Below are 23959 nucleotides of genomic sequence, written 5' to 3' on the forward strand. Positions count from 1 at the left end.
ATATATTAGTGAAGCCCATTTGTACTTAGACAGTTTTCAGCAGCAGGGAACTGAAGAGATTGTAACTGCATCCTACCTTTTATTGAGTATGCTAATGGATTTCAGGACACATCTCAAATGAAAAAATTCCTACAATGATACCACCAAAAATTTGTCTTAAGTTACAATCTGTCACCTAGCCAGTCCTGCTGACACAGACCAATAATTCCATGTAAGTTCCAGGCCAGCCTGGCCTATAGCAAGACTGTCTCAAAAAAACAAGTTCAAACAGCAAAGATTTTCAGAAAACCTTTTCTAGAATCTATTCTATATGTGAAACCTTTGTTATGACTCACTGAAAATTAAATATGCAAAACACTAAGCTGAGCTTAGTTTTGCCTGTGCACAGAGACCTTTTTACTCTCATTCTTCGAAAACCTCATTTTGGATCTTGCTGCCAACACCAGAGAGAGGAAAGCCAGCCAACAATTCCAAATATAACATGCGGAGGCAAATGCTACAGAAATCTGTCTGACAGGAAGGGACCATGCTGAGGTCTGCTGAGGTAGATGCACTTCTCAATCAGACCATTATGGTTCCTGTCTGTCTGGAGCAAAATGCCATGTAAAAACCATAAAAAAAAAAGTCAGGTTTCAGTCAGTCTCATTACTGGTACTCTATGGTATTAACTCTATCAGTGACAATAATCCATCAGTGAGTCTACAAAGATTCAGGAAAATTAGAAAAGGCTCGACTTATAATTATTTATTTAGGACAAAGGTTAGGATAACCAGGGAACACTTACAAGCTTTTTTTTTTTTTTTTGGGGGGGGGGGAGTCAGTTATAGGGCTTGAACTCAGGGCCTGGGTACTGTCCCTGAGCTTTTTTGCTGAAGGCTAGTACTCTACCACTTTGAGCCACAGCACCACTTTTGGTTTTCTGGTGGTTGATTGGAGATAAGAGTCTCATGTTGACTTTTCAGCCTGGGCTGGCTTTGAACTACGATTCTCCGATCTCAGCCTCCTGATTAACTAAGGATTTCAGGCATGAGCCACTGGTACCCAGCTAAAAGCTTTGATTGTTACAAAAAACCAAGATATAGGGTTCTTCATTTAATTGGGAAGAAGAATGCTTCTCCTAACAGTGTACCAGCCCAGGAGAATACACAGGACAATTAAAACAGCTTATTTGACCAGTCATTTCCTCCAGTAGTTTATTTTAGAAAAATCCCTTGTGGTTTATGGCTATGTCACTAAGCCTGGGAGGTAAAGTTTGCCTAGGAACATTTTACTAGATTCAGTTCATTGTGAGACAGACTGGTAAGCTAGAGAAAGGCCTTGTCTCATGTAACTTTAAATGGAGAAATACAGCAACACTGCAATAATGACCTACAGGATTTGCAAAATTACAACTTTACTCTAGTTTATTCTCTATGTAAGTGATATTATCATCCTTATACTCATCTAAATAATTCACTTTTTTTTGTTCACTGTGGGGCTTGAACTCAGGACCTGAGTGCTCTACCACTCTGAACCACATCTCTACTTCCCGTTTTCTGGTAGTTAATTTGAGACAAGATTCTCATAGACTTTCCTGCCCAGGCTGGCTTTGAACTAATAATCAGTTCAAAAGGGAAGCAAGAGAAAACACAGCCTTACTCTCACTCCCATATGGTACAAGTAAATAGTCATAGAAAAAGTTAATAAAAAACGTACAGAGGAATCAAAATTGCCTCTGATATTAATAGCTTGATTTCACAACACTGGTTAGTTTGGTTAACCAAGTACTTCATATTCATGCTCTCTCTCTGCCAGTCCTGGGGCTGGAACTCTGGGCCTGGGCACTGTCTCTGAGCTCCTTTTGCTCAAGGCTGACACTCTACCACCTGATCCACAGCACCACTTCCAGCTTTTTCTGTGATTAACTGGAGATTAAGAATCTCATAGACTGCTAGGCACTAGTAGCTCACGTCTGTAATCCTACCTACTCAGGAAGCTGAGATCTGAGGATCACAGTTCAAAGCCAGCTTGGGCAAAAAAGTCTGTGAGATTCTTATTTTCAATTAACCACCAGAAAATAGGAAGTGGAGCTGTGGCTCAAAGTGGTAGAGAGCTAGCATTGAGCAAAAATGCTCTGGTACAGTGCCCAGGCCCCAAGTTCCAGCCAACTGACAAAAAAAAGAAAAAAAAAAGTCTCATTGACTTTTTTGCCTGGTCTGGCTTTGAACTGTGATCCTCAGATCTCAACCTCTTAAGTAGCTAGGATAACAGGCATAAGCCGCTGGAGGCCCAGTTTCTCTCTCTCTTTCTTGGGGGGTGGGGGAGAGGAAAGAGAGGGATGTAACTGGTACTGGAGCTTGAATTTAGGGCCTGGGCACTATCCCTTAACTATTTTGCTTAAAGCTGGCACTCTACCACTTGAGACACAGCTCACTTCCAGCTTTTTGCTGGTTAACTGGACAGCTTGCTTCAAACAGTGCTTTTTTAATCTCAGCCTTCTGAGAAGCTAGGATTTTAGATGTGAGCCACTGGAGTCCAGCAAGTACTTCATTTTCACTGGAAAGTACAGGTTAGAGGCAGGAATGTGTGATAAACCTTACTAAATGAAACTCATCTTGGTGAATTCTTATTTAAAAGTCTTCCTCAGCTGGTTGCTGGTGGCTCATACCTGTAATCTTAGCTACTCATGAGGCTGAGACCTGAGGATCACAGTTCAAAGGCAGTCTAGGCAGGAAAGTCTTCCAGACTCTTATCTCTAATTGACCACCAGAAAACCGGAAGTAGTGTTGTGGTTCAAAGTGGTAAAGTAGTAGCTTTGAGCAGAAGTGTTCAGGGACAGTGTCCAGGCTCCGAGTTCAAGCTTCACAACCTTTTCACCAAAACCTAAAATATTTTGTGATTTAGATATTACTCAGATTGTCAATGGTACATTCAGTACTGGCCTCTTCAAAGGGAAAACTGAAGACATGAAACAAACCCTACCTCATTCACTACTATTTCTCAAATATCTGATTACCAGTTCCCATTCATGGTTTCAAAAAGAAACAAAGAAAAAAAGTATTCAATGAAATATATTTTGGGCCGGAGTCTTACCAAAAGCTAAAAAGTCCTTTCTTCTCCTTCCAGCTAAAGCAGAAATTGTTTTTAATCTTACAAGACTTAGACTCATCTAATTAAAAGATTAAGAGGTTAGGTTTTAGTTTCAGACTCTTTCCTTTTTTTTTTTTTTTTTTTTTTTTGGTGCCAGTAACTGGGGCTTGAACTCAGGACCCTGAAGCAATCATTTGGCTTTTTCTACTCAAGACTGTAGCTCTGTTGAGTGCTGGTGGCTCATACCTGTAATCCTACGTACTCAGGAAGCTGAGATCTGAGGATTGAAGTTCAAAGTAGCCCAGGCAGGAAAGTCCATAGTTAATCTCCAATTAATCACCAGAAAATAGGAAGTGGTGCTGTGGCTTAGTGGTAGTGTTAGTTTTGAGCAAAAAGAGCTCAGGGACAGTGCCCAGGTCCTGATTCAAGCCCCAGTACTGGCACACACACACACACACACACACACACACACACAAAGGCTTTTAAGCCCAATCTCAGGCAAACTAGAGCATATACTCAGATTTCAAATAAACAATTTCAGGATTATTAAACAAATGAGATTCAAAAATGGTAATATAGAGCTTATGAGATGCTCTCAACAAAAGAGTCACCATTTGGTTAACACGCACGTCATCCTACGGATAAAACATTAACCTAGACATCCAAGGCTGGTGGCTCTTGCCTATACCTAGATACTCAAGAAACTGAGATATGAGGTTCCTGAATCAAAGCCAGCCCAGGAAATAAATTCCCTTAGACTCTTATCTCCAATACCATCAAAAAAGCCATAAGTGTTGCTGTGGCTAAAGTGGTAGTGTCAGTCTTGAGCACAAAAGCTTAGGGATGCTGCCCAGGCCCTGAGTTCAAGCCACAGGACTAGCACACATGCATGCATGCATGCACAAACACACACAAAAGTAAACAAGTCTATAACAGTCTAGTACATGTATACCTATCAAGCACAATAAAAAAATGCAAGCAATTGAAAATAACGGGCACACAACACATCCAGGCAGAAACTCCTGTGCTCAAGAGCAGCACAGGAATCTTGACAAGAGATATTTTCTCCAGGAGTACACCTAAGAGGAAATAAATGCTAAAATCCACACACTCCTACTGCTTTTATGACTCACTTCATAGCAACAACTTGCAGGCCAACAGTGAAGTTTCCTCCAGGATAGTCATTTTTGTCCCTGCAACATTACAAGCCAAGATGGGGTACTCTCCTGGGTTTTGTCTTAGAAATGGTAAGGAAAAGTTTCCTACAAAACTTCTAACCACAGATTTAACTTGCCTGTATCAGTCATCTGTCTAATAAATGCTTCAAAACCTGCAATTAGCACAAATACAACAGACCCTATTCTACAGATTGAGAGGTGGAATGTGAGTGGAACTGTGGAGTACTCTTAAGGGAAATATCTTTTAAAAAACAACAACAAAAAATAACAAAAAACTGAGGGCCAAAAACGGCAACCATGGCAGCTCCTTTCCTTCTAGCTCTCTTACTAAAGAGAGCTTTCACGCTTGCCTCAGTTAACTGTTGAACAACAGAACCCAGCAGAAAAAGACGCGATCTGGGTTCCTGTGGCAGGCAGAGATGCTTTCTCCAAGCAGAAGATGCAGTTTAAACTTTGAGACTGCTCTGGGCTGAGGAAGATCAAGCAAAGGGTGTACAAGCAAAGTCTCCTCCCTTCCTCTTAGGTCTCTCCCCTCTTGCATTTACTGTGGGGGAAGGGAGGGAGAAGGAGGAGACGACTTTCCAGCTTTCAGCTCCTTAAAAATGCCTTTCCGGAGCCACCACACACAAACCTGTCCCAGCAGCAAAGAATTTTGCAGCCAAGGGCTCGCCAACACAGAGCAGAGAAGTGAAATCGGCGCCCAAGGGCAATTTTAATTGTCTAACCGGGCCTGATTTCCTAAGAGGCAGCAGTGCAAGGAGGGGAAAAGAGAGGAGGGAGGCAACTCTCCGAGAGGCAACAGGGGGTAAAGCAAAGGCAGAGAAAGGGACCAAAGCGGCCAGATTCCAGTCTGGCCCCCCAGGAGATTCTGAAGAAGGGACTCGGGGGTTGCCCCCACTGTTCTCCAGAGGACCTTTGCAATTCATATATGCAGCCAAAATGGCGCTGAGAATAAAAATATAAATTAAAGGCAGGTCGCCATATTGTAAACAGAGGGGAAAAGAAGAGGCGGACGCGAGAGACACCCTCCATGATTTCCTCCGGAGCCTCAAGCGCGGGCTCGCTGGAGTGTGGACCAAGAGAAGCTGGGCGGCGGAAGGCTCTGCGTACCCACCGGGAGGAGAGCCCGACCCGACTGGAGCTCTGAGGGCCGCGAGCGCGCGGCCGCCGAGCGGCACGGGGCTCGGAGCTCCTCCCCTTCCTCCCCTTCCTCCCCCGCCACCGCGGGGCCCGCTCGGTCTCGGCTCCCCAGCGACTTCCAATCTCAGACTGGGCTTCGCCATACTCCTCCCAACCCCCACCGCGGGATCCGGAACCCCCGCTGCGCCTCCCCGCAAAACGGCCGGATCTGGGCAGACACCCGGGGGCGGGGAGGCGCTCGTCCCAGAGGCTGCAGAGCCAGCTAGCGGCTGCAAGCGCCCGTTATTTCGGCAGGCAGGGGCAGGCCAGGTGAAGGAATGTACCGAGGGGGCTCCGCCAGGGGCCTCCAAAGGGGTCCCCAGCCTTACCAGCACTGGAGATGGAAGGCGGCCGGGCAATGGTCGCAGCACAAGAGATCTCCACCTTCCTTGCAGCTATCGCAGCTGTCGTGGTTGGTGGCCCTGCCGCTTCTCCGAGGCTCCTTCTCAGGCTTTCGACTCCGCTTTTCTGCCTCGTCCGTCTTGGGGGGAGCCAGCAGAGCTTGGATTTGCTGTACACACACACAAACGGCGTGTGTGCATACTCGGAGCTCCCGGGCGGTCCGTCGCCTCCCAGGAACAGCTTCTCCGTCACCCACTCCTCTCCCCCCTTTTGTCCTTCTTCCTCCCATCCAGGCTGCTCCCAGAACCTCTGAGTCCCCGGAACCAGGGACAGCCCACCCTAACCGCGTTCCGGCAGCACAACAACGAGAAAAGCTTCTTCCAAATGGGGAGGATCAGGGGAGGGGGGAGGGGGATGGGGAAACGGTGCGCGGTTCCCTTCTCGCCACTTCCTTGTATGGACAGTGGGGGACTCCAGAGCCCGGCACGGGAGAGGCCTGAAGCCCGGTACCCGGACGTGGTGGGGGAAGCACAAAGGGGCCAGCAAGAAGGGGGTGGGGAGGCCCGCCGGTGCATCGAGATGGAGTGGGCTAAAGCCTCAGGAGAGCAAATCGAGGGCGGCGGGTAGGTGAAACTGCTGCAAACGTCCTAGGAAGCTGGTCTCAGCCCCCCAAATTGCAGAGATGGTTGGGAGAGGCTGGGTGAGGAAGAACATTTCCCCCCTCCCCCCCTCCCCAGCTCTCTGGTGCTTCAAGCTTAGGGCCGGCTTTGTGGGGCGGAGGTTCCCTCCCAGCGCTGGGGGAAGGGGATGAGGGCCAGTCTTACCTCCATCAGCCCCCCCGACGTGTCCAAGTCGTACACGATCGTCTTGGTCTCCATTTTCTCCCACATTCATCCACCTCAGGAGCTGGGCGCTCTGTGCTCCGGCCCCCCCAGCCCCAGGGGGAGGGGGGAAACGGGGAAAAGGAGCGCTCCTGACTCCGGCTCCTCTTCTCTTTCACCAACGCGGGCCCCGACTTCCTCGTCCTGGCTCCCCCCCACCCCCCGGTCCCCAGTCCCTGGGACGGCAGCGTCCTCCCCACGGGCCGCGAGGGGGGAGAATCCCCTCAGCCTCGGCCCGGCAGCTGACTGCACAGTGGGTCCCGGTTCTGGGGGTCAGGCCTCGGTGGGGCCTAGTCCCACAGGTTAAAGCCGGCGCTGGCGACCGCAGGTCCGGTCGGGAAGGTTGGCGGGCGCTGCCATCCCGGGGTTGGGGGACTGAAGGGGGGGGTGAGAGGTTAGGTGAGGTTGTGGTACGTGAGGTGACTAGGGGGGGGTGTTGGGGGGGTGGTCCCGGACTCCGCCTCTCGCCGCTGCCGCCGTCTGCGTCCCGGCTGCCGCGCACTTGGCGCAAACTTACCGCGAGCGCCCGCAAAGCCACCCGCGCAGGCGCCCCGGGATCGCCGCTCGTCGCGCGCAACCGCAGTGACAGCCGGCGGCCGGGCTCCCGCGCAGCCGCGGAGAGGTGGTACCCCCCAGCGCGCAGCCGCGCTGGCATTCGTCTGGAGCCCAGAAGCCCCGCCTTCCTGTCCTGCGCCAGCGCACTGAGCTAAAAGGGCGGGACTTGCAACCTCGCGCAGGCACCTGGGAAAGCGCGCAGGGGTCATAGCGCAGCCGCAGAAACCGGGTGGCTCTTCCCCTATTGGTGTTTGTGTGTAGACCGAGAGGCCTCTGTTCTCGCGCAGGCGTGTGGAGGGGGCTCCCCTCCAGCTCTTAGACCACACCGTCGCCTTCCGCGCAGGCGTATTGCCACCTGCAGGACCTCTCAAGAAAGCAGCTCCTTTCGCCATTTTGGTAATGGGATATAGGCGGCCATGCCCTTGGGAGTCCTCCGGCTTGAGCAGGGAGGAGCCAGTGTGGTTGTGAATGGAGCTTAGTCGACTGTCGGCGACACCTATATTCATAAGGATGTAGTAGATGACTCCCGCGTCAGGTGTGGCTGGACTGGGCCGCCATTTTGGTAATGAAAATAAAGCCATTGCGACAAAAAAAAACAAAAAACCCGACGCTTTTGGTGACGAGTTGGGTAGCTGCTGTTCCCTTTTCCGCCCCCTCGGGACATCTTAATTTTAGCCCAGGCATCCCTACATTGTGTTGTGATGACACCGAGTGGAGTATCGCCTTCTAGTTACTACCCTTTCTTGACCACTGTTCCTGAGACCAGCTCTTCCATGGGAAGTCAAACGCCGAAGAGTGCGTAGTCCTGACAACGCCCTGCTACCTATCTACAGAAGACTCCAACTCCCTGCTTGCAACGCGCAAAGGGGGTCACAGGGCGAGCGGGAGCGCGTTGCCTCCTGGGATAGGGATCGCGATAGGTTTGATGGGTGGTGGGAATCGTAGTTCCGTTTGCGTGCGAGACACTACACCATAGGGTGGACTGGGGGCGCGGTGGGGTGGGGAGGAAAAAGTGATTTGCCTGCTGGGAGGAAGGAATGCTTTTGAGACCTGCTATGCTGCATGCTGGGACTTGTAGTCTTGAGTTCAGCATCTCGAATCCTGGGCGGGGATTCGTGCTTCTGCGCCCGGCGTCCTACACTCCTCTTGACACATCTGAAATGACCCGATACCAACCGCTGTTGGCTTGTGGATGAAGTTGAGGAGGGAACTGTATGGCTGTACTTGCTAGACGTTTTGTTTGGCATTGTTGCTATGTTGCTGTGTCCTGCCTGCTTTTAATGTTGCTGCACACAGCATTCTCTGAGTCGTAAAAGTGGAAAGGAGTTTGAGACGATTTCATTTCTTCATTTCCCGATGCCCAGAGAGGAGCAGTGACTTGCCTAATCATATAGCAAATGTATGACAGAACCGAGAATTAAATAGACTTCTTTTTTTTTTTTTTTTTTTTGTCGGTCCTGGGGCTTGAACTCTGGGCCTGGGCGTTGTCCCATAGCTCTTCAGCTCAAGGCGAGCGCTCTACCATTTGAGCTACAGCGCCACTTCCGGTTTTCTGGTGGTTTTATTGGAGATAGGAGTCTCACGGTCTCTCCTGCCCGGGCTGGCTTTGAACCGCGATCCTCAGATCTCAGCCTCCTGAGTAGCTAGGATTACAGGCGTGAGCCACCAGCGCCCGGCTAAATAGACTTCTTGACTCACAGGCCAGACCATGTTTACTGGTTCTGAGGAATTGTTGCTGCTCCTTGGGAACTGTAAGAAGAATGAATTACATAGATGTGGATGCCAGTGCATAAAATCTTAAGGTTTTTTTTTTTGTTGTTGCTGTTGTTTTTGTTTTTTACTTTTCACTTTTTTGATGGCCCACAGTTGGTCCTGGAAAGAATAAGATCATGGGAAGGTGGAGAATGTGGGTAAGCTGCCCTCTACCTTCTGTCAGCCTCAGCCAACAATATACTTTAGTGTTTTGGGGCCTGCGATGTGACTCTCTGAGAGAAGAGCTCTGGGCTAGGTTGCTTGTATGGAAGAGGTTAGATTTCATATCCCTCTTGGGGCTATACTTCATGTCATAGGCCCTCAGAAGTTGGAACCTTATCTGTCCTCTGTCATTGGTTTCTTTCCTACTGCTTTGAGCCCAGCTGTGCTGTTGAGTCAGCCTGAAGGCTTACAGGGTAAGAAGTAAGCCATTAGGCCAGGTGCCGGTGGCTCATGTCTGTAATCCTAGCAACTCAGGAAACAGATCTGAGGATTGTGATTCAAAGCCAGCCCCAAGCAGGAAAGTCCTCTTATCTCCAAATAACCACCAGAAAACTCAAAGTGGTGCTGTGGTTCAAAGTGGTAGAGCACTAGCCTTGAGGGAAAAAGCTCAGGGACAGTCCCCAAGCCCTGAGTTCAATCCCACAACCAACAACAACAAAAATAAGCCATTGGCACATACCCAACAAGTGAGGTTTTGGTTTGGTCATCACCATCAGTTGCAGCTGAGAATAGTAGCTGGTTGTGGACTCATGAAAAAAATAAGAATTGGGGCTGGGAAGGTGGCTCAGTGGTAGAGCGCTTACCTCTCATGCATGAAGCCCTGGGTTCGATTCCTCAGCACCACATAAGCAGAAAAAGCCGGAAGTGGTGCTGTGGCTCAAGTGGTAGAGTGCTAGCCTTGAGCTGAAGAGCTGAGGGACAGCGCCCAGGCCCAGAGCTCAGGCCCCATGACTGGCAAAAAAAAAAAAAAGAAAAAAAAAAAGAAAAAAATAAGAATTGGTTGTATGAATGTCAGGGAAACTAATCATACACCTTTATCTTGGAGCTTGGAAGATGAGTTATTGCCACCTTGGAGAGCTCCAATTCTGGCTATTCAAGGGGAATTGAGAACAGGTAGGTGGGATACAGATGCCTTTAGAAGCGACCTCTTGTGGCTAATATAGGCACTGCACATTGCATTCTGCTTTCCTTCTCCATTATTCTAAGTGGCTTGTGCTAGGTTGTGCACCATTTGTGGTCTAGACCTTTCCATCAGAAAACTGTAGAAGGTACTAGTCACCATTATTATTTATTTCATGGATTGTTGTCTTCTGGCTTCTGAATCTCATAATTCCTTTACTCTGATGAACATACTTCTAAGCATTTGCATTCTGGGGACCATAAGTAGAAGTAAATTTAAGCTGATCCTAGCTGGCCACCTCTTTAAAGAGCCCACAGGCCCAGCTTTTGCCTAATTTAGGAGCAAAACCCTTAAGCTGCATTGTATGACAATCTGTATGTTTTCTGAGGCTAAAACAAACTTGGACCTTTGTGTCTAGGTTGGATGAGCAATTGGGTTCTTAGGTTCCACTAGACATTTGGTTTCTCATTTTACTTGCTATTTTTTAAACTCACCTTTTGGGGACAGTGGTCCCTATTTTGCTATAGGTAACATTTTTTTAAAATCTGGGGATGGGATGATTGATGGGTGGATTCAACATTCCTTTTGGTCTTGAGGCCCACATCCCATTTTTCTACCCACTCCTTTCCCTCCAAGAAAGCACCATGAACCTGGCCATTACTGTTTTTTTTCCAAAAACACCATTTTAATAAGGAAACAATGGAAATAAAAGATTGTTCTCTGGCTGGAGCCCAGACCCCATATAATACATTATATGTACAAAGTGGCCTTAAACCAGCTCCTAGGCTTATTCCTGGGGCTCTCCAACCCCCCAATCCATGCCAAATTCCTGGGTCCTTGGACTTCTGCTCCTCTCCAGAATATGCCTACCTACCCCTCTTAAGCCATAACATAGAGGCAGGAGGAAAAGACTGGCAAATGGCTTGGAGGAGGGACTAGTGCGAAAGGGAATGTTTGTAACAGACAGATAAACATCAAAGAAGGTTTCCTTCTCCTAAGGGTATAGGGCTGCCAGGAAGCAGTGGTGTTCTCCTTTGGTGTAGAATGTCAATAACTGGTGAAGCCCAACCCGAGCTTGGGGCAGAGTCTATTAACCCTTTTAGATCCCTTCTAATTAATGCCGCCACTGGGATGGGGAAGGAGGCAAAGCTCTTCATTTCTAGGGCTTTAGAGAAGAGACTGGAAACCTCCCTGAGGTTTGGCCTTTCAGGCCACTGTTGAGAGCAGTTTTGACCACTCATGATGGTCCTGTGAGGAGTACCTTGGTGCAGTTTCCACCATTGTCAAGTCAGCCCTATTGGGCCTATATGTCAGAGCTGGATGATGACCATGTGGAGAAAGTGCTCTTTGTCTGCCAGTGACTTCAAGGCAGGAGAAACAGAGCATGAGGGAGGTCATAATGCTGGCTGTCAGTGATGTGGTCTAGCTGTGTTCTCCTCAGAGTCAGGAGCTTCTTGACTTGAGCCCAAGGAAGTGTCTTAAGTGGGTGCCAAGAAAATAGGCCATGGTGGGCATTGCAGGCAGGGAGGTGCACAAGTTCTTGAGGGATTGGTGGCATCTTCCCAGGTGGTATGTACAGGAGGTGGAGGGACAGCAGGAAGCGGGGAGCCTTGCTGTGCAGGGCTGAGGATCCCCAGGCTGGGCCGCCCTCACCTAGATGGAGACTTCATATTCTCTCGTCTCCTGCAAAGGAAAGAGACTTCTGGGAGTTGGAAACTTGTATAATGTTTGTTAGACCATAATGACAACTTCCCAAGGAGAAGAAAGAGGGCTTCGCAGGACTCTGGGTTATCTACCCAAGGGAGTAGAGGATTGAGATTTGGGGAGAATGTCTAGGCTGGCATAGGTACTTACTCCAGTTTCATAAGTGGGATTATCAAATGCTGACTCCACGGTGATGCGGTTGTAGGGACGAGGACGTGTTCGGGGCAGCTGCAGGGGACTTTTCCCTTGGAGCCTGTGGGGTAAAGAAGTTTGTGAGTTGGGAATGCAGGGCAGGAGTGAGTCAAGTATGAGAAGAGAAGGCAGACTCACCTGGAGAAATAGAGGTACACACCTCCAACCAACAACATCATTGCCACTAGTGGCAAGAAGATAGCAGCTGCAATGTGAGCAGCATCCAGGGTGCTGGAGGCAGCAGGTGCCTTGGCAACTGAAAGCAGAGGGTGAGACTGGAGCAGAGATCCCTAATACTGGATCCCATTTCCCTCACCTTTGCCCAAGGCCAGTCAGATATCAGCTCCATCTAGCTGGTTGGAGATATGGAAGAAGCTTTAAGCCCTGCTAGGCCCAGAGCACTCTTTCTCTACATCTTGTCTTTGGGAACCCATGGCTTAGGGTTGTAAGAACCAGATGCAGGGAGACCACTTCCCTGCCTCTCAGTTTTGGGGACTCACCATCCAGGCTACGGCCGCTGTAGAACCCATCCAGAGAGGCTGGAACAAGAGGGGAGGGGCCAAGGGCAGTGGGTGAGCCCAATGGGCCAAGCCACTAATGCAAGAAGCAGAGGTAATGGGATGATCATGGGGAGGATTTGTCCAAAGAGAGCCTACTTCAGCATGTCTTGAGGATGCCAGGTCAGAAGGATCTGGCAGAGACTGGGGAGACCAAGAGTAACATGAAGGGGGCATGGGCAGGTAGTTCTGGATCTCAGTGTTGGGAAGCCTTGCCAGGTAGGGCTTTAGAAGGGTAGCAGGACACTCACCAGCCCTACAGATGGGTGGGGGGTCACTCCAGTGTGAGGGGTGCCCAGGGATACACTTGATGCTGGCCTGGCCCTTAAGTACATAGCCAGGGGCACATGAGAAGTGGATAGTGGCCCCTGCTGGGTGGAGCCGCTTCTCGGGACTTCGGGCGCCATTCTCAGGAGCACTGAGGCCATGGCATGGCTTGAGCTGTTCCACTGCAAAGTAGGCAGAGCATAGTAAGGCCACTGGACCCCTTGCCTTCAGAGGTAGCATCTTTTCTCTAACGCAGACTCTCCTACCCATCTGAAACTTACAGAGACATTTAGGGGCCCGGTCACTCCACTTGGGGCTGCCAGCCTGGCGGTCATGGCAAGTGAGAATGGCACTGCCCGTCAGCACAAAACCCTGGTCACAAATATACTGCACGGTGGCCCCCACAGGAAACTTGGGGCTGGATATGAGGCGTCGGCTGTGTTCCACATCTCCTGGATCACGGCAGGAAGTCACTATGGATGGAGGATGATAGAACTAGTCAAAGGAAGACTCAACAAAGGCCACTCCACATTGGCTTTGTTCAAAGCTGGCTAAGATCTTCCTATTATATGGCTCCTACCACCACTTAAATGCTTCTATTCCCCCCACCTCCCCCGGCTGTACAGGGGATCAAACCTAGGGTTTCATGAATGCCAGGTAAGTGTTTTGCCACCAAGCTACATACTCAACCTTTTTTTTTTTTCCTTCAAGACAAGGTCTTGCTATGAAGCCCAGTCTGTCCTCAAACTTCTGATCCTCCTGCCTCAGCCTCCCTAATGCTGGCATTACAGGCATGTCTTACCATGCCTGGCTATCTCTACCATTTTTCTGATGTCTCTCCTTGTGTTGGTTGGAGTCAATAAACTCATTTGTCCTCTTCCTGTTCATCTGTGTCAACAAAGCACTGATTGGCTAACAGACAGGAAAGAAATACTTGGAATACATAACCCTAGGATAGGTATTGGTCTCCATTTCACAGATAAGGAAACTGAGGTTATAAAAGGTAAAAGAATGTCAAGGTTACCAGCTAACAGTGAGGACAGATATTAGATTCTTTCTCAGAACCCAAGAAAGGAACTTGGAGGTTGTGTTGGGCAGGGAACATGGGAGCAGGTACACTCACCCCTCTGGCATGAGGGCAGGTCCTCACTCCAGCTTAGGTCCCACTGGCACATGAGAACACTGGATCCTACCACCTGGTAGCCAGGATAGCACTGGTAAGTGACCACTGTGCCATGTACCAGTTCAGGCTGTGATGGGCTCTTCCATCCATTGGGGATCTCAGGCAGCTCTGGACATGTGTCATTGCGGGGCACCTCTGGGGGCACAGAGGCAGCACAATGTAATCCTTCAGCCAACACCAAACTGACTGCTATCCCCCTTCCCTGAAGGCACTCTGTCGATTTGTCCTGGGCCTAGACTGGCCTGGGCAGGCCCAGTGATTCATCCCTCCCTGCAGAACGGCCTTTGTCCTCGCCTGTCCCTGACATGGCTTGGTTTCCAAGATTCCAGGGTTATCATCTTGGCTTTGGTCTTACTTACAAAAGCACCTTGGCCAGTTCCTAAGACCTGAGAGATGGGGTCAAGTAGTGATGGAAATTGTCACTTCTATTCCAAATTAACAGAAAAGTAGAAACCAATACCTTTCCTTAGTTCCCTGTTTTTGTTAGGCAGTTCTTTCTGTGCCTCTCTAGACCCCTTCTGCTGCAACAGAAGGATCCCTTTCTCTGGTGATACCTGGTGCTTTTCTAGCTTTCCTTTGTCAGAAAGAGTACTCATACTTCTTGTTACTGTGGCCTTTTTGACCTGACTTAGGGTCTGCCTTCTGAGTGAGGCAGGGACACGCTTACCAAAGAAGTGGATGACAAATCCCTGCTGGTAGCCCAGCACTGAGGTCCCAGGATCCGACTGGAACTGAATGGTGACATCAGCCATGGAGGTAAAGAGCTTGAAGTGGCTACGGGGCCCTGAGTATTGGCCCAGCACCCTGGCTGTCAAGTCATCCCCGTCATAGAAGGTCAGTACATCACCAGGGCCTATGCGGAGCCTGTGGGGTAGGATGGTCAGGGAAGGGCAGCCCTGGGGATCCCAGGCTGACCTGGACAAGAGATGTCCCCCAACCTCAGGAGTTGGTTTGCCTGACCCAGACACTCACACTCGAACATCCAGCATGATACGCTTATCCTCTTCCACATGTACACCCCATATGCAGTCCTGCCCACGGCCATAGGGCTCTGGCCAGTTGGGGGAGAGCACCACACCGGCTGAATCTGTGATTTCTCCACTGCATACAGCTGGAAGGCATGGAAGACCTCAGAAGTATGTCCCCCCAAAGTTCCCCCCAGTACCATATCCTAGGCCTGCCACCTACCTGCAGGAGGGCCTGCTCATTGATGGGATTCCCCATTTCCTCCAGGGATGGGGGAAATGAATCACACAGTCATAGGGTCACATTGTGGCCCCAGATTTTATGGCTGGCTCCCCAGTAGCCACCCTTCTCATTGCCCCTTGCAGACTTACCCACTCATGCCTACTGACCTCTGCAGGCTGGTTCTGTTTCATTCCACTGGGGGTCGTGGGGGTCAACACACTCGATGATGATGGAACCCTGCTCCAGAGTGTAGCCAGGGTCACAGCTAAACTCCACAGTGGTACCCACAGGGTAGGAGGGTGCGCTGCTGCTGAAGTTGCCATATTTGACAAAGGGCTCATAACAGTGGCCCTGCTGGAAGGCTGTAAACCACAGGGGCCAGCCCAGCTCAGCCTTGACTGGGGTAGGCTCAGAGGGCAAGCATCCTCCTGCTTCCCTCCCCATGGCCTTTCTTCCTCAGTGTAAATATGTGTCCTGGGCTGGAGTAGAAGACAGGGGGACAGGACATCCAACCCTGTTATGCTCAGGAAGCTGTCTTGATCACCATTGCATTCCATTGCCTAGTTTTAGGTTTAATACACAGGAAGCACTCAATAATTTTTGTCATGTATTAATGCTTGGGTAAAGTATCTCTTGTAGCAGTGCTCCTCCAAGTGTTAGGATCTATTTTGCTTTATAAAACCTGGAGAATTTGCTGAGTGCTGGTGGCTCACACCTGTAATCTTAACTACTCAAGAGGCTGAGATCTGAAGATCCCAGTTCAAAGCCAGCCCGGACAGAAAAGTTCACCCCAAACTTCTGCCTCAGCTACAGCACTAGCTTTCAGCAAAAAAGATAAGGGACTGGGCTCAGGCCCTGAGTTTAAGTCCCAGTACCAACACAAAAATAAAAAACCTAGAAAACTCATTCTCTTAGGCCAAAGGGCCTGAATCCAGATCAGGGGCTATTGTAAAGACAGGGTAGGAGTCCTGCACCAGACGGAGGGGAAGTAAGGAGTGACAGAATGGAGGCAGAGATGGAGAGGGCATGGGAGAAAGAACCTAGGGTTCAGCAGGCTTACCCTCATAACGCAAGGCCATCCCTGCAGCTGCCCCACTGCTATCAGTACTGAGTTCCACAAAGAAGTGTCTTCCAGAGCTGAGAAGGCCCTCGATGGGCAGGTATTCCACCTCATAGGAATCGTACACAGGTGGGGCCTCCACGTTGTCCCCATTGCGAATGATGAGTCTGGGCCGGGAGAGTAGCAGTTATGTGACTGATCGCTGACTCAGATGGGTATGGTTCCAGGCTTAGGGAACATCCCTTCTTCAGGGTATTACCCTTCCATCCTACCAGGACAGCCCCTCACCTGTCATCATCCTCTGCCAGGGAGACCTTCTCAAAATGCAGGTGCAGCCGCTGACTCTCTGGAGCCTCAAGCAGCCAGTGGCAGGTGAGGTTATTGCTGTAGTTTCCCGGAAAGCCCGGAGAGACAATACGGCCGGTGGTGGCATTTCGGATCACTCCTCCACAGGCAGCTGTGAGACAATGATGGACTTAGACTGGACCTGACTGCATCCTAGGCAGTCTTACAAGCCTTCTTTCTCATCCCAGTCATCTCATGGCCTGAATTCCAGTCTTTTAGCCTTATGACCCTTGCAGCTCCAGACAGCCTGGACATCATAGTCCTACCTCCTAACTGTCCACATCGCTGAGATTATTCATGTGCATGCAACTTTCTTATCTATAAATAGCTACTAGCTGGCTGTGTAACCCTGGATAAGCCACCTTCCCTCTCTGCTCACTCCTTTAGTAGGGCTTCTTTGACATGGCCTCCCCCTTCTCCCCCCCAGGGAGAACTGTATTGTTATACCTCTTACTCTGAGCTCTGACCTTGAATTACATATGCTACCTGTGCCTCATTTTTTCCTTCTTTCTTGCTTTTTTTCCCCCTCGCTCCTTCCTTCCATCATCCCTTCCTTCCCTTCTTTCCTTCTTTCCCATCTTTTTCCTTTTTCACTTTCCCTCCCTCCTTCCTTTCTTCCTCACCCCCTACCCCACCCCCTTTTTTTTTTTCCTGAAACAAGGTCTGGCTATTTAGCCCAGGATGTGCTAGAACTTAGTATTGCCTCAGCTTTTAAAGTATTGGTATCAAAGGCATTGTATCACTATGCCTGGCCTCATGCTACTTTTCTTTCCTTTTTTTTTTTTTTTTTTGGTTGGTCATGGGGCTTGAACTCTGGGCCTGAACACTGTCCCTTAGCTCTTCAGCTCAAGGCTAGTGCTCTACCACTTGAACTACAGTGCCACTTCCGGTTTTCTTGTGGTTTTATTGGAGATAAGAGTTTCATGGACTTTCCTGTCTGGGCTGGCTTTGAACTGCAATCCTCAGACCTCAGCCTCCTGAGTGGCTAGGATTACAGGCGTGAGCCACTGGCACCTGGCTTCATGCTACTTTTCTAAAACCAGTCACCTGGAAGTGGCACTGTAGCTCAAGTGGTAGAGCGCTCGCCTTGAGTTGAAGAGCTGAGGGACCACGCCCAGGCCCAGAGTTTAAGCCCCACGACCGACAAAAAAAACAAAACAAAACAAAACTATATAGAGCACTAAAACCAGTCACCTAACTTACCTAGCAAAACAAGTCCTTGGGTTTAATCTCTAGCATCTCAAAAATAAATAAGTAAACAAACAAGCAAAGAAACTAGTTATTTGTTTGGGTTTATCTCTTAACTAGTATCCCTTGGATCTAGGTCTGGTTCAGGTCAGGCAGAGTTGGTATTCAATGGGAGATGAACTAAATGAGTGAATGAATATAGAAAGGGCAGGACTAGAGTAGGAATTAGCAGCACCTAATGTGCCTGCCATCCACCTCAAACCCTTATGTTCTTAGCATAGGGCAGAGATGGCCTCATATAGGTGTGTGTGTGTGTGTGTGTGTGTGTGTGTGTGTGTGTGTGTGTGTGTGTGTCTACAGGAGTTCTTTAGGTATCATTACAATGTCATTTCTAGGCTGACTGCTCTGTCAAAGGTTTGTTCTCTTCCAAAGGAGAGCTGAGTGGCTTCTCTAGGCCCAGCAGTGAGGGTTGCTCATTTACTTGGCCACAAGCTACTGATAGGTGAGTGGGGGAGAGAAGGAGTCTGAGTAGGGGAGGTGGCCAGCTCCAGTCAGTGCTTTCCCCTCCTAAATACTCTCAAAGACTAGGCTACCATGGCCCATACACAGTACCATTGCTTCCAAGTACTCTAGCAAAATATTATAAGTTCATAAAAGTATTGGGGCCTGGGTGAATCTTTTCTTGGCCTCTCTAAAGAGAGGGTAGACCTATCTTTTTACTTGGTCTCAACATGAAACTTCCCTTCAAATCTGATTGTGTTCCAGTATGGCTTAAAGTCATGTAATGTATGACATGTGTGTACCTATCCCAATGGATCCATTTTGTACAATTAATATACACTAATAACAAAAGGGAAAAACATTTTCAGTGGTTCTCTGTTGAGTTCAGTTCAAAATGGCATTCAACAAGATAAGGAAACAAACCAGACACCCCAATACAGATGAATGGATCAAAAAATTGTGGAATCTATATACAATGGAATATTACACAACCATTAGAAAGGATATAATAATGGCATTCGCAGGGAAATGGATGAAACTAGAACAAATCATGTCGGGTGAAATAAGCCAAGATCAGAGAGACAAACAGCACATACTCTCCCTGATTTGTGGAGGTTAAATTCAAAGCAAAACGAGATATGACAAAGCAAACAGGACTCAAGAAACAAAGGACTTCTGCTTAATTTGTCACATCATTTTTAGATGACTCTAGGTTCTTGACCCCACCTATGGTATATACATATGCACATAAGAGGGAAGTTAGGAGGAGGGCACAGAATCAGAGGAAAATGGGTAAAAAAAAAAACCCACCAAAACTGACAAACAAAACACACAAAATGGCATTCAGGCCTTTTGTCAATTGAACTCTCTCTACTCAGGTTCCGTCTCCCCTCCCTGCACACTCTCTTCTTTGGTCACACCTCACAATGTCCTCAGAGTATCCTGCAGTTCAGGTCTCCAGGCCTTCGCATATGCTGTTCTAGGAATCCACCCTACATTTTCACACTAGCATTTTTGGAAGCTTTCCATACCTTCTCCCCGGGAAGCCTTCCTTGCCTCCTCTCTCACTTTGGAGCTGTTCTCCCTCACTTCCTGTCACACTGGAAGCCACCTGTATCACAGCACCACCTGTATCACAGCACCACCTGTATCACAGCACTGTCCACATTTTGCTGCTGACCAGTCTGCCCACTAGACAGAACTCCTCAAGGGCAGAGAACATGTCTGCCTTATTTTTGCAATAACAAGACTTTATAGAGTGAACTAAGGTTCAAGAGCTCAAGCCTCTTCCTCTCCTAAAACTAAAACAGTTTAAGCTGGGTGTCAGTGGCTCACACCTGTAATCCTTGCTACTCGAGAGGCTGAGATCTGAGGATTGAAGTTTAAAGTCAGTCCAGGCAAGAAAGTCTGAAGGATCCTTATCATCAATTAACCACCAAAATGCTGGAAGTGGAGTTATGGTTTAGGTTGTAGAGTACCAGCATTAAGCAAAAAAAGCTCAAATTCAGACCCAGGCCCTGAATTCAATCCCCATTACCAGCACACACACACACACACACACACACACACACACACACACACACACACACACACACACAAAGCTCAAATTCAGACCCAGGCCCTGAATTCAATCCCCATTACCAGCACACACACACACACACACACACACACACACACACACAGCTCAAATTCAGACCCAGGCCCTGAATTCAATCCCCATTACCAGCACATACACACACACACACACACACACACACACACACACACACACACACACACACACACACACACACACACAGCCTAAGTTGCTTGTCATATTGCAGACCTCATACTCTTTCTTCTCCCATGCTGTTGGCAACAATCCTAGACTCCTGATCATCAGACTAGTGGCACCAGACCAGAGCCTGGAGGTTCCTTTTCACTTTTTCTGATTCCCTCATCAATATCTCTGCAATTTCCCTTGTCTACATTCTCAATGTCACTGTCCAGATTCAAATCCTCTTACCTGGCTGTCCTTTCAGACTTTCGACAGCCACTCAGGTGGATCCCCAAAAGAATAGCTCTGAGCTTCTCCCCCTTTTCTCAAAAACTTCAGCCTCTCCTCACCTAGTATCTGGCAATCAAGGCCCTTTCTACTACACTTTCTATCTGGCTGTTCTCTCTGTCTCTAAACACCCTCTCCTTCTGAACCCTATGTTACTACCCACATTGTTCCTCTATCCAAATGTCAAACCTTTCAGTGCCACCTCCCCGTAGGAAACCTCTTCAATAGCTAACTAGGAATGATTGCTTCCCACTAGTGTTTCTTCATTGGTACCTTTTATTTCTGAAAGTCAGTGACCCTGACCCTAGGTCCCTCCTTCTTTCCTTTTCAGCAACTGTGGGCTCTGAGGGCAGTTTGTATTTAAGGCCCTGTATGGTTCTTCTATACGGTGAATGCTAAGTAAGTGAGGGAAGGATGGGACCTTTTCTGGCTTCCTTGTAGAAGGAAGTGTTCAACAATAGGATGAACCCCCATCTTGCTCCTGTGCTCAGCACTGAGCCCTTTCCCCCCTGGGATCACTCACCAATGCACACAGGCTCCTGGAAATCCCAGAAGGGCTGGGTGGCATTGAGACAGGTAAGATGCCTAGCACCTTTCAGCTGGTAGCCAGTAGCACAGTGGAAACGTGCACTGCCTCCTGGGTGGAGGCTGGTGACAGTCACATCTCCATAAGCTGGACGTCGAGGAAAGTGGCATCTCAGGAGATAGGCTGCAAAGACAGAACAAGTGATTGTGTGTGTGTGTGTGTGTGTGAGTGTGTGTGTGTGTGTGTGTGTGTGTAGGACGAGCTTATGGTGAGGGTGAAGGCCTGTGCCAGGAGATAGGCTGCAAAGAGAGAACAGGTGATATTGTGTTATTGTGTGTGTGTGTGTGTGTGTGTAGGATGAGCTTATTGGAAGGATGAAGGCCTGTGTCAGTCTGTCCCATCCTGACAAGGTGTCACTTGGGCCCATAAGAAGTATCAGGAATTTCAGAAAATACCCTTGTCCCTTTCCTATTAGATGATAATGATATTTCTAGCACTCTGGGATGGATAGTAGAATAACATAAAGCTGGAAGGTAGGAAGCTTGGGTTCTGGTCCAACCTTGGTGACATTTTAGGCAGATTATTAACTTTTTTATTTTTTTATTTTTTAATTTGTTAAATGAAGTTCAAAACACTAGTCCAGGGTTGGGAATGTGGCTTAGTGGTAGAGTGCTTGCCCAGCATGCATGAAGCTCTGGGTTTGGTTCCTCAGCACCATATAAAAGAAAAAAATCAGAAGTGGTTCTGTAGCACAAGTGGTAGAGTGCTAGCCTTGAGCAAAAGAAGCTCAGGGACAGTGCCAAGTCCCTGAGTTCAAGTGCCAAGACTGGCAAAACAAAAATAAAAACAAATAAACAAAACCCCAAACAACAACACTAGCCCACTTATGAGGCTAAACAGGATAATATTTTACTTAGCTTGGTTTCTCTGGCACCCAGCTGTTAATATATATCTTTAAGAAGTGTTTAATGGGGGTTGGGAGTGCAGTTCAGTGGCAGAGTATTTGTATAATATTCCTGAGGCTCTGAGTTAATCCCCAACAACACCCCCCCAACACACACACTCATTTTCGAAGTGACTTGTAGATGTGAAAGAACTTAAAATAGTGAAGAGGCCTAATATAAAATATTGATTTTTTTTCTGTAGGAGACAAATATGAATCACAGCAGGAAAGGCTGACGTCAGTAAAGACTTTGTAGTATTGAGAAGTGTTAAAAAGCTTCATGGCAATGGTGCTGAATTTTTTTAAGGACAAGGTGGGGGTGAGGGTAACAAGGCAGAGAGTGCCTTCAGGGAAGCTGGGGGTGGAACTAGTTGCCTGGGGTAACCTGGTGGTTTAGCATTATCATTCCATGTATAGCCACATGATGGCAGCAAATCCTATGAAACATCATGGCAACCATAGGGACAAGCTAGGGTAGTAGCTAAAAATGGGGATTCTGGCTTGAATGTATAGAGAAAAAGAAAAAAAAGGAAGAGGAACTGAGAGAAAGCTTGTTCTACGCCGGGGTATGCCTTTGTATGAATAGAAAAAAGGGCTGCCTCTGGACTGATGGGGGCTAGAAGCTTCAGTTGTCTCAGTTTTGGGACTTTTACCTGTCCTGACCTCAGTTACAATGCCTGTTTTCAGATGTCTTGGGGAAGATAGTCAAGAACAGACTAGTTGTGATTAGCAGGTGGCAAAGACAATGCTTAGGAGCTAGGCTCTGGGTTGAAGCTGGCTATCACTGTTACCTCCATTGCTTGTGCCTCAGTTTCCTTGTTTAGCCACCAATTTTGAGTGCTGAATCCAGCACTGTAGAGCTTGAGTGGGTAGATGTGAAGTGACTGTCACAAAACAGACATCTAACACCTCAGCCTGCTGCTACCATTTGTAATTTTTTACTTGCCAGGCTTGAATTCAAGGCCTCACATGCTAGTATGGCTTTTTCCATTTCTGACTGGCATTCGACGATGGAGCTACACCTCTAGTCCAGCTTTTTTGCTGGTTAATTAGAGACAGTTTTGCAGACTTTTCTACCCTGGCTGGTTTTGAATAATGATCCTCAGATCTCAGCTTCCTGAATAGGATTATAGGCCTCAGCTCTATTTGTAATCTTTTTTTTTTTTTTTTTTTTTTGGTCAGTCATGGGACTTGAATTCTGGGCCTGGATATCCCTCAGCTCTTCAGCTCAAGGCTAGCACTCTACCACTTGAGCCACAGCACCACTTCCAGCATTTTCTGTTTATGTGGTGCTGAGGAACTGAACCTACGGCCTCATGCATATGAGGTAAGCACTCTACCACCGAGCCACCTTCCCAGCCCCTCATACTTTTCTTACTTGATATTTACAATATGCTTGGGAGGAAGGAAGCAAAGTAGGGGTTATTAATCCATTTTCAGATAAGGAAAACTCAACTTTGAAAATACTGAAGTTCAGAGAGCCTGTGTACCCTCATCACACTGTAAGGAAGTAGCTTTGTCTCTAGAGCCCACCTGCTTCCTGTCCCCCTCTTCTTTTCCAGGTAAAGTAGAAAGCTGGGTTCAGGAACCAGAAAAACCTTAAGAGTCAGAGACAAGTTATTTAGGGTAGTCACTTACTCCTCACAGATCATTGTACCCAGATAGGAGGTTAGAAGGTCTAACCCTTCGGAAGGTCCTGATCATAAGCCACATGTCAAGTTCAGCTGTGCTGCTGTCTTTCCTTCAAGTTGAATCAAAGCTTGGGAACAGAGGGCCCCCATTTTCACAGATAAGGATGAGGTTAAGGCAGCAACACTGGGTGAAACTGCCAAACTTCATAATGGGTAAAGAGCCACTTCCTAAGATGAGCTTCCTCTTGTTGCCATGACAACTGTTCCCAGGAAGCCTGTACCACAATCTGTTGAGTTATTTTCTTACTGGCATTCATTTCTGGAGTCAGGTCCTGTGCCAGAAATGCTCAGGATGGAGGAGGGGTGCCTGTGTGGACTCTCTGCCTCCCCATCTTGATAGAGGCTGGGGGAGGGAAGTTAGAATTTGGTATGTCTTGAGGTTCTGTGGGGGCCCATCCTTGTGACCTCCAACATTAGCGTGGACAGCTCCAGCACAAGGCCCTTCACCCTTTCTTTTGGCATCCTCTTTCTCTAGCCCACGAGATGTGCGT

At 48.3% G+C, this 23959-nt stretch overlaps 2 protein-coding genes across 7 annotated transcripts in view; both read right to left on the reverse strand.

Annotated features, from left to right (window-relative positions):
* The window catches only part of Phf12 (PHD finger protein 12), a 49897-nt gene extending 42663 nt beyond the window's left edge, over positions 1–7234 (reverse strand). The window contains exons 1-2 of one of the 2 annotated variants that reach the window (XM_070027331.1): positions 6593–7234; positions 5756–5937 (exon numbers count right to left, since the gene is read on the reverse strand). In XM_070027331.1, the coding sequence (XP_069883432.1) occupies positions 5756–5937; positions 6593–6658 (248 nt within the window). In that variant the 5' untranslated portion in view covers positions 6659–7234. Of the gene's footprint in view, positions 1–5755; positions 5938–6592 lie in introns of those variants that run through there. The other variant, XM_070027332.1, reaches the window with a different exon arrangement.
* Positions 7235–10742: 3508 nt separating this feature from the next.
* The window catches only part of Sez6 (seizure related 6 homolog), a 48415-nt gene continuing 35198 nt past the window's right edge, over positions 10743–23959 (reverse strand). Inside the window, exons 5-17 of one of the 5 annotated variants that reach the window (XM_070027334.1) lie at positions 20832–21017; positions 16519–16687; positions 16231–16397; positions 15338–15532; positions 14955–15093; positions 14650–14846; positions 13923–14117; positions 13081–13272; positions 12784–12981; positions 12476–12514; positions 12114–12231; positions 11934–12036; positions 10743–11762 (exon numbers count right to left, since the gene is read on the reverse strand). In XM_070027334.1, the coding sequence (XP_069883435.1) occupies positions 11733–11762; positions 11934–12036; positions 12114–12231; positions 12476–12514; positions 12784–12981; positions 13081–13272; positions 13923–14117; positions 14650–14846; positions 14955–15093; positions 15338–15532; positions 16231–16397; positions 16519–16687; positions 20832–21017 (1928 nt within the window). In that variant the 3' untranslated portion in view covers positions 10743–11732. Of the gene's footprint in view, positions 11779–11933; positions 12037–12113; positions 12232–12475; positions 12515–12557; positions 12677–12783; positions 12982–13080; positions 13273–13922; positions 14118–14649; positions 14847–14954; positions 15094–15337; positions 15533–16230; positions 16398–16518; positions 16688–20831; positions 21018–23959 lie in introns of those variants that run through there. The other 4 variants (XM_070027333.1, XM_070027337.1, XM_070027336.1 and 1 more) reach the window with 4 other exon arrangements.

Source organism: Dipodomys merriami, unplaced genomic scaffold, assembly GCF_024711535.1.
Source record: "Dipodomys merriami isolate MVZ:Mamm:240054 unplaced genomic scaffold, mDipMer1.0.p SCAF_19, whole genome shotgun sequence".
NCBI lineage: Eukaryota > Metazoa > Chordata > Mammalia > Rodentia > Heteromyidae > Dipodomys > Dipodomys merriami.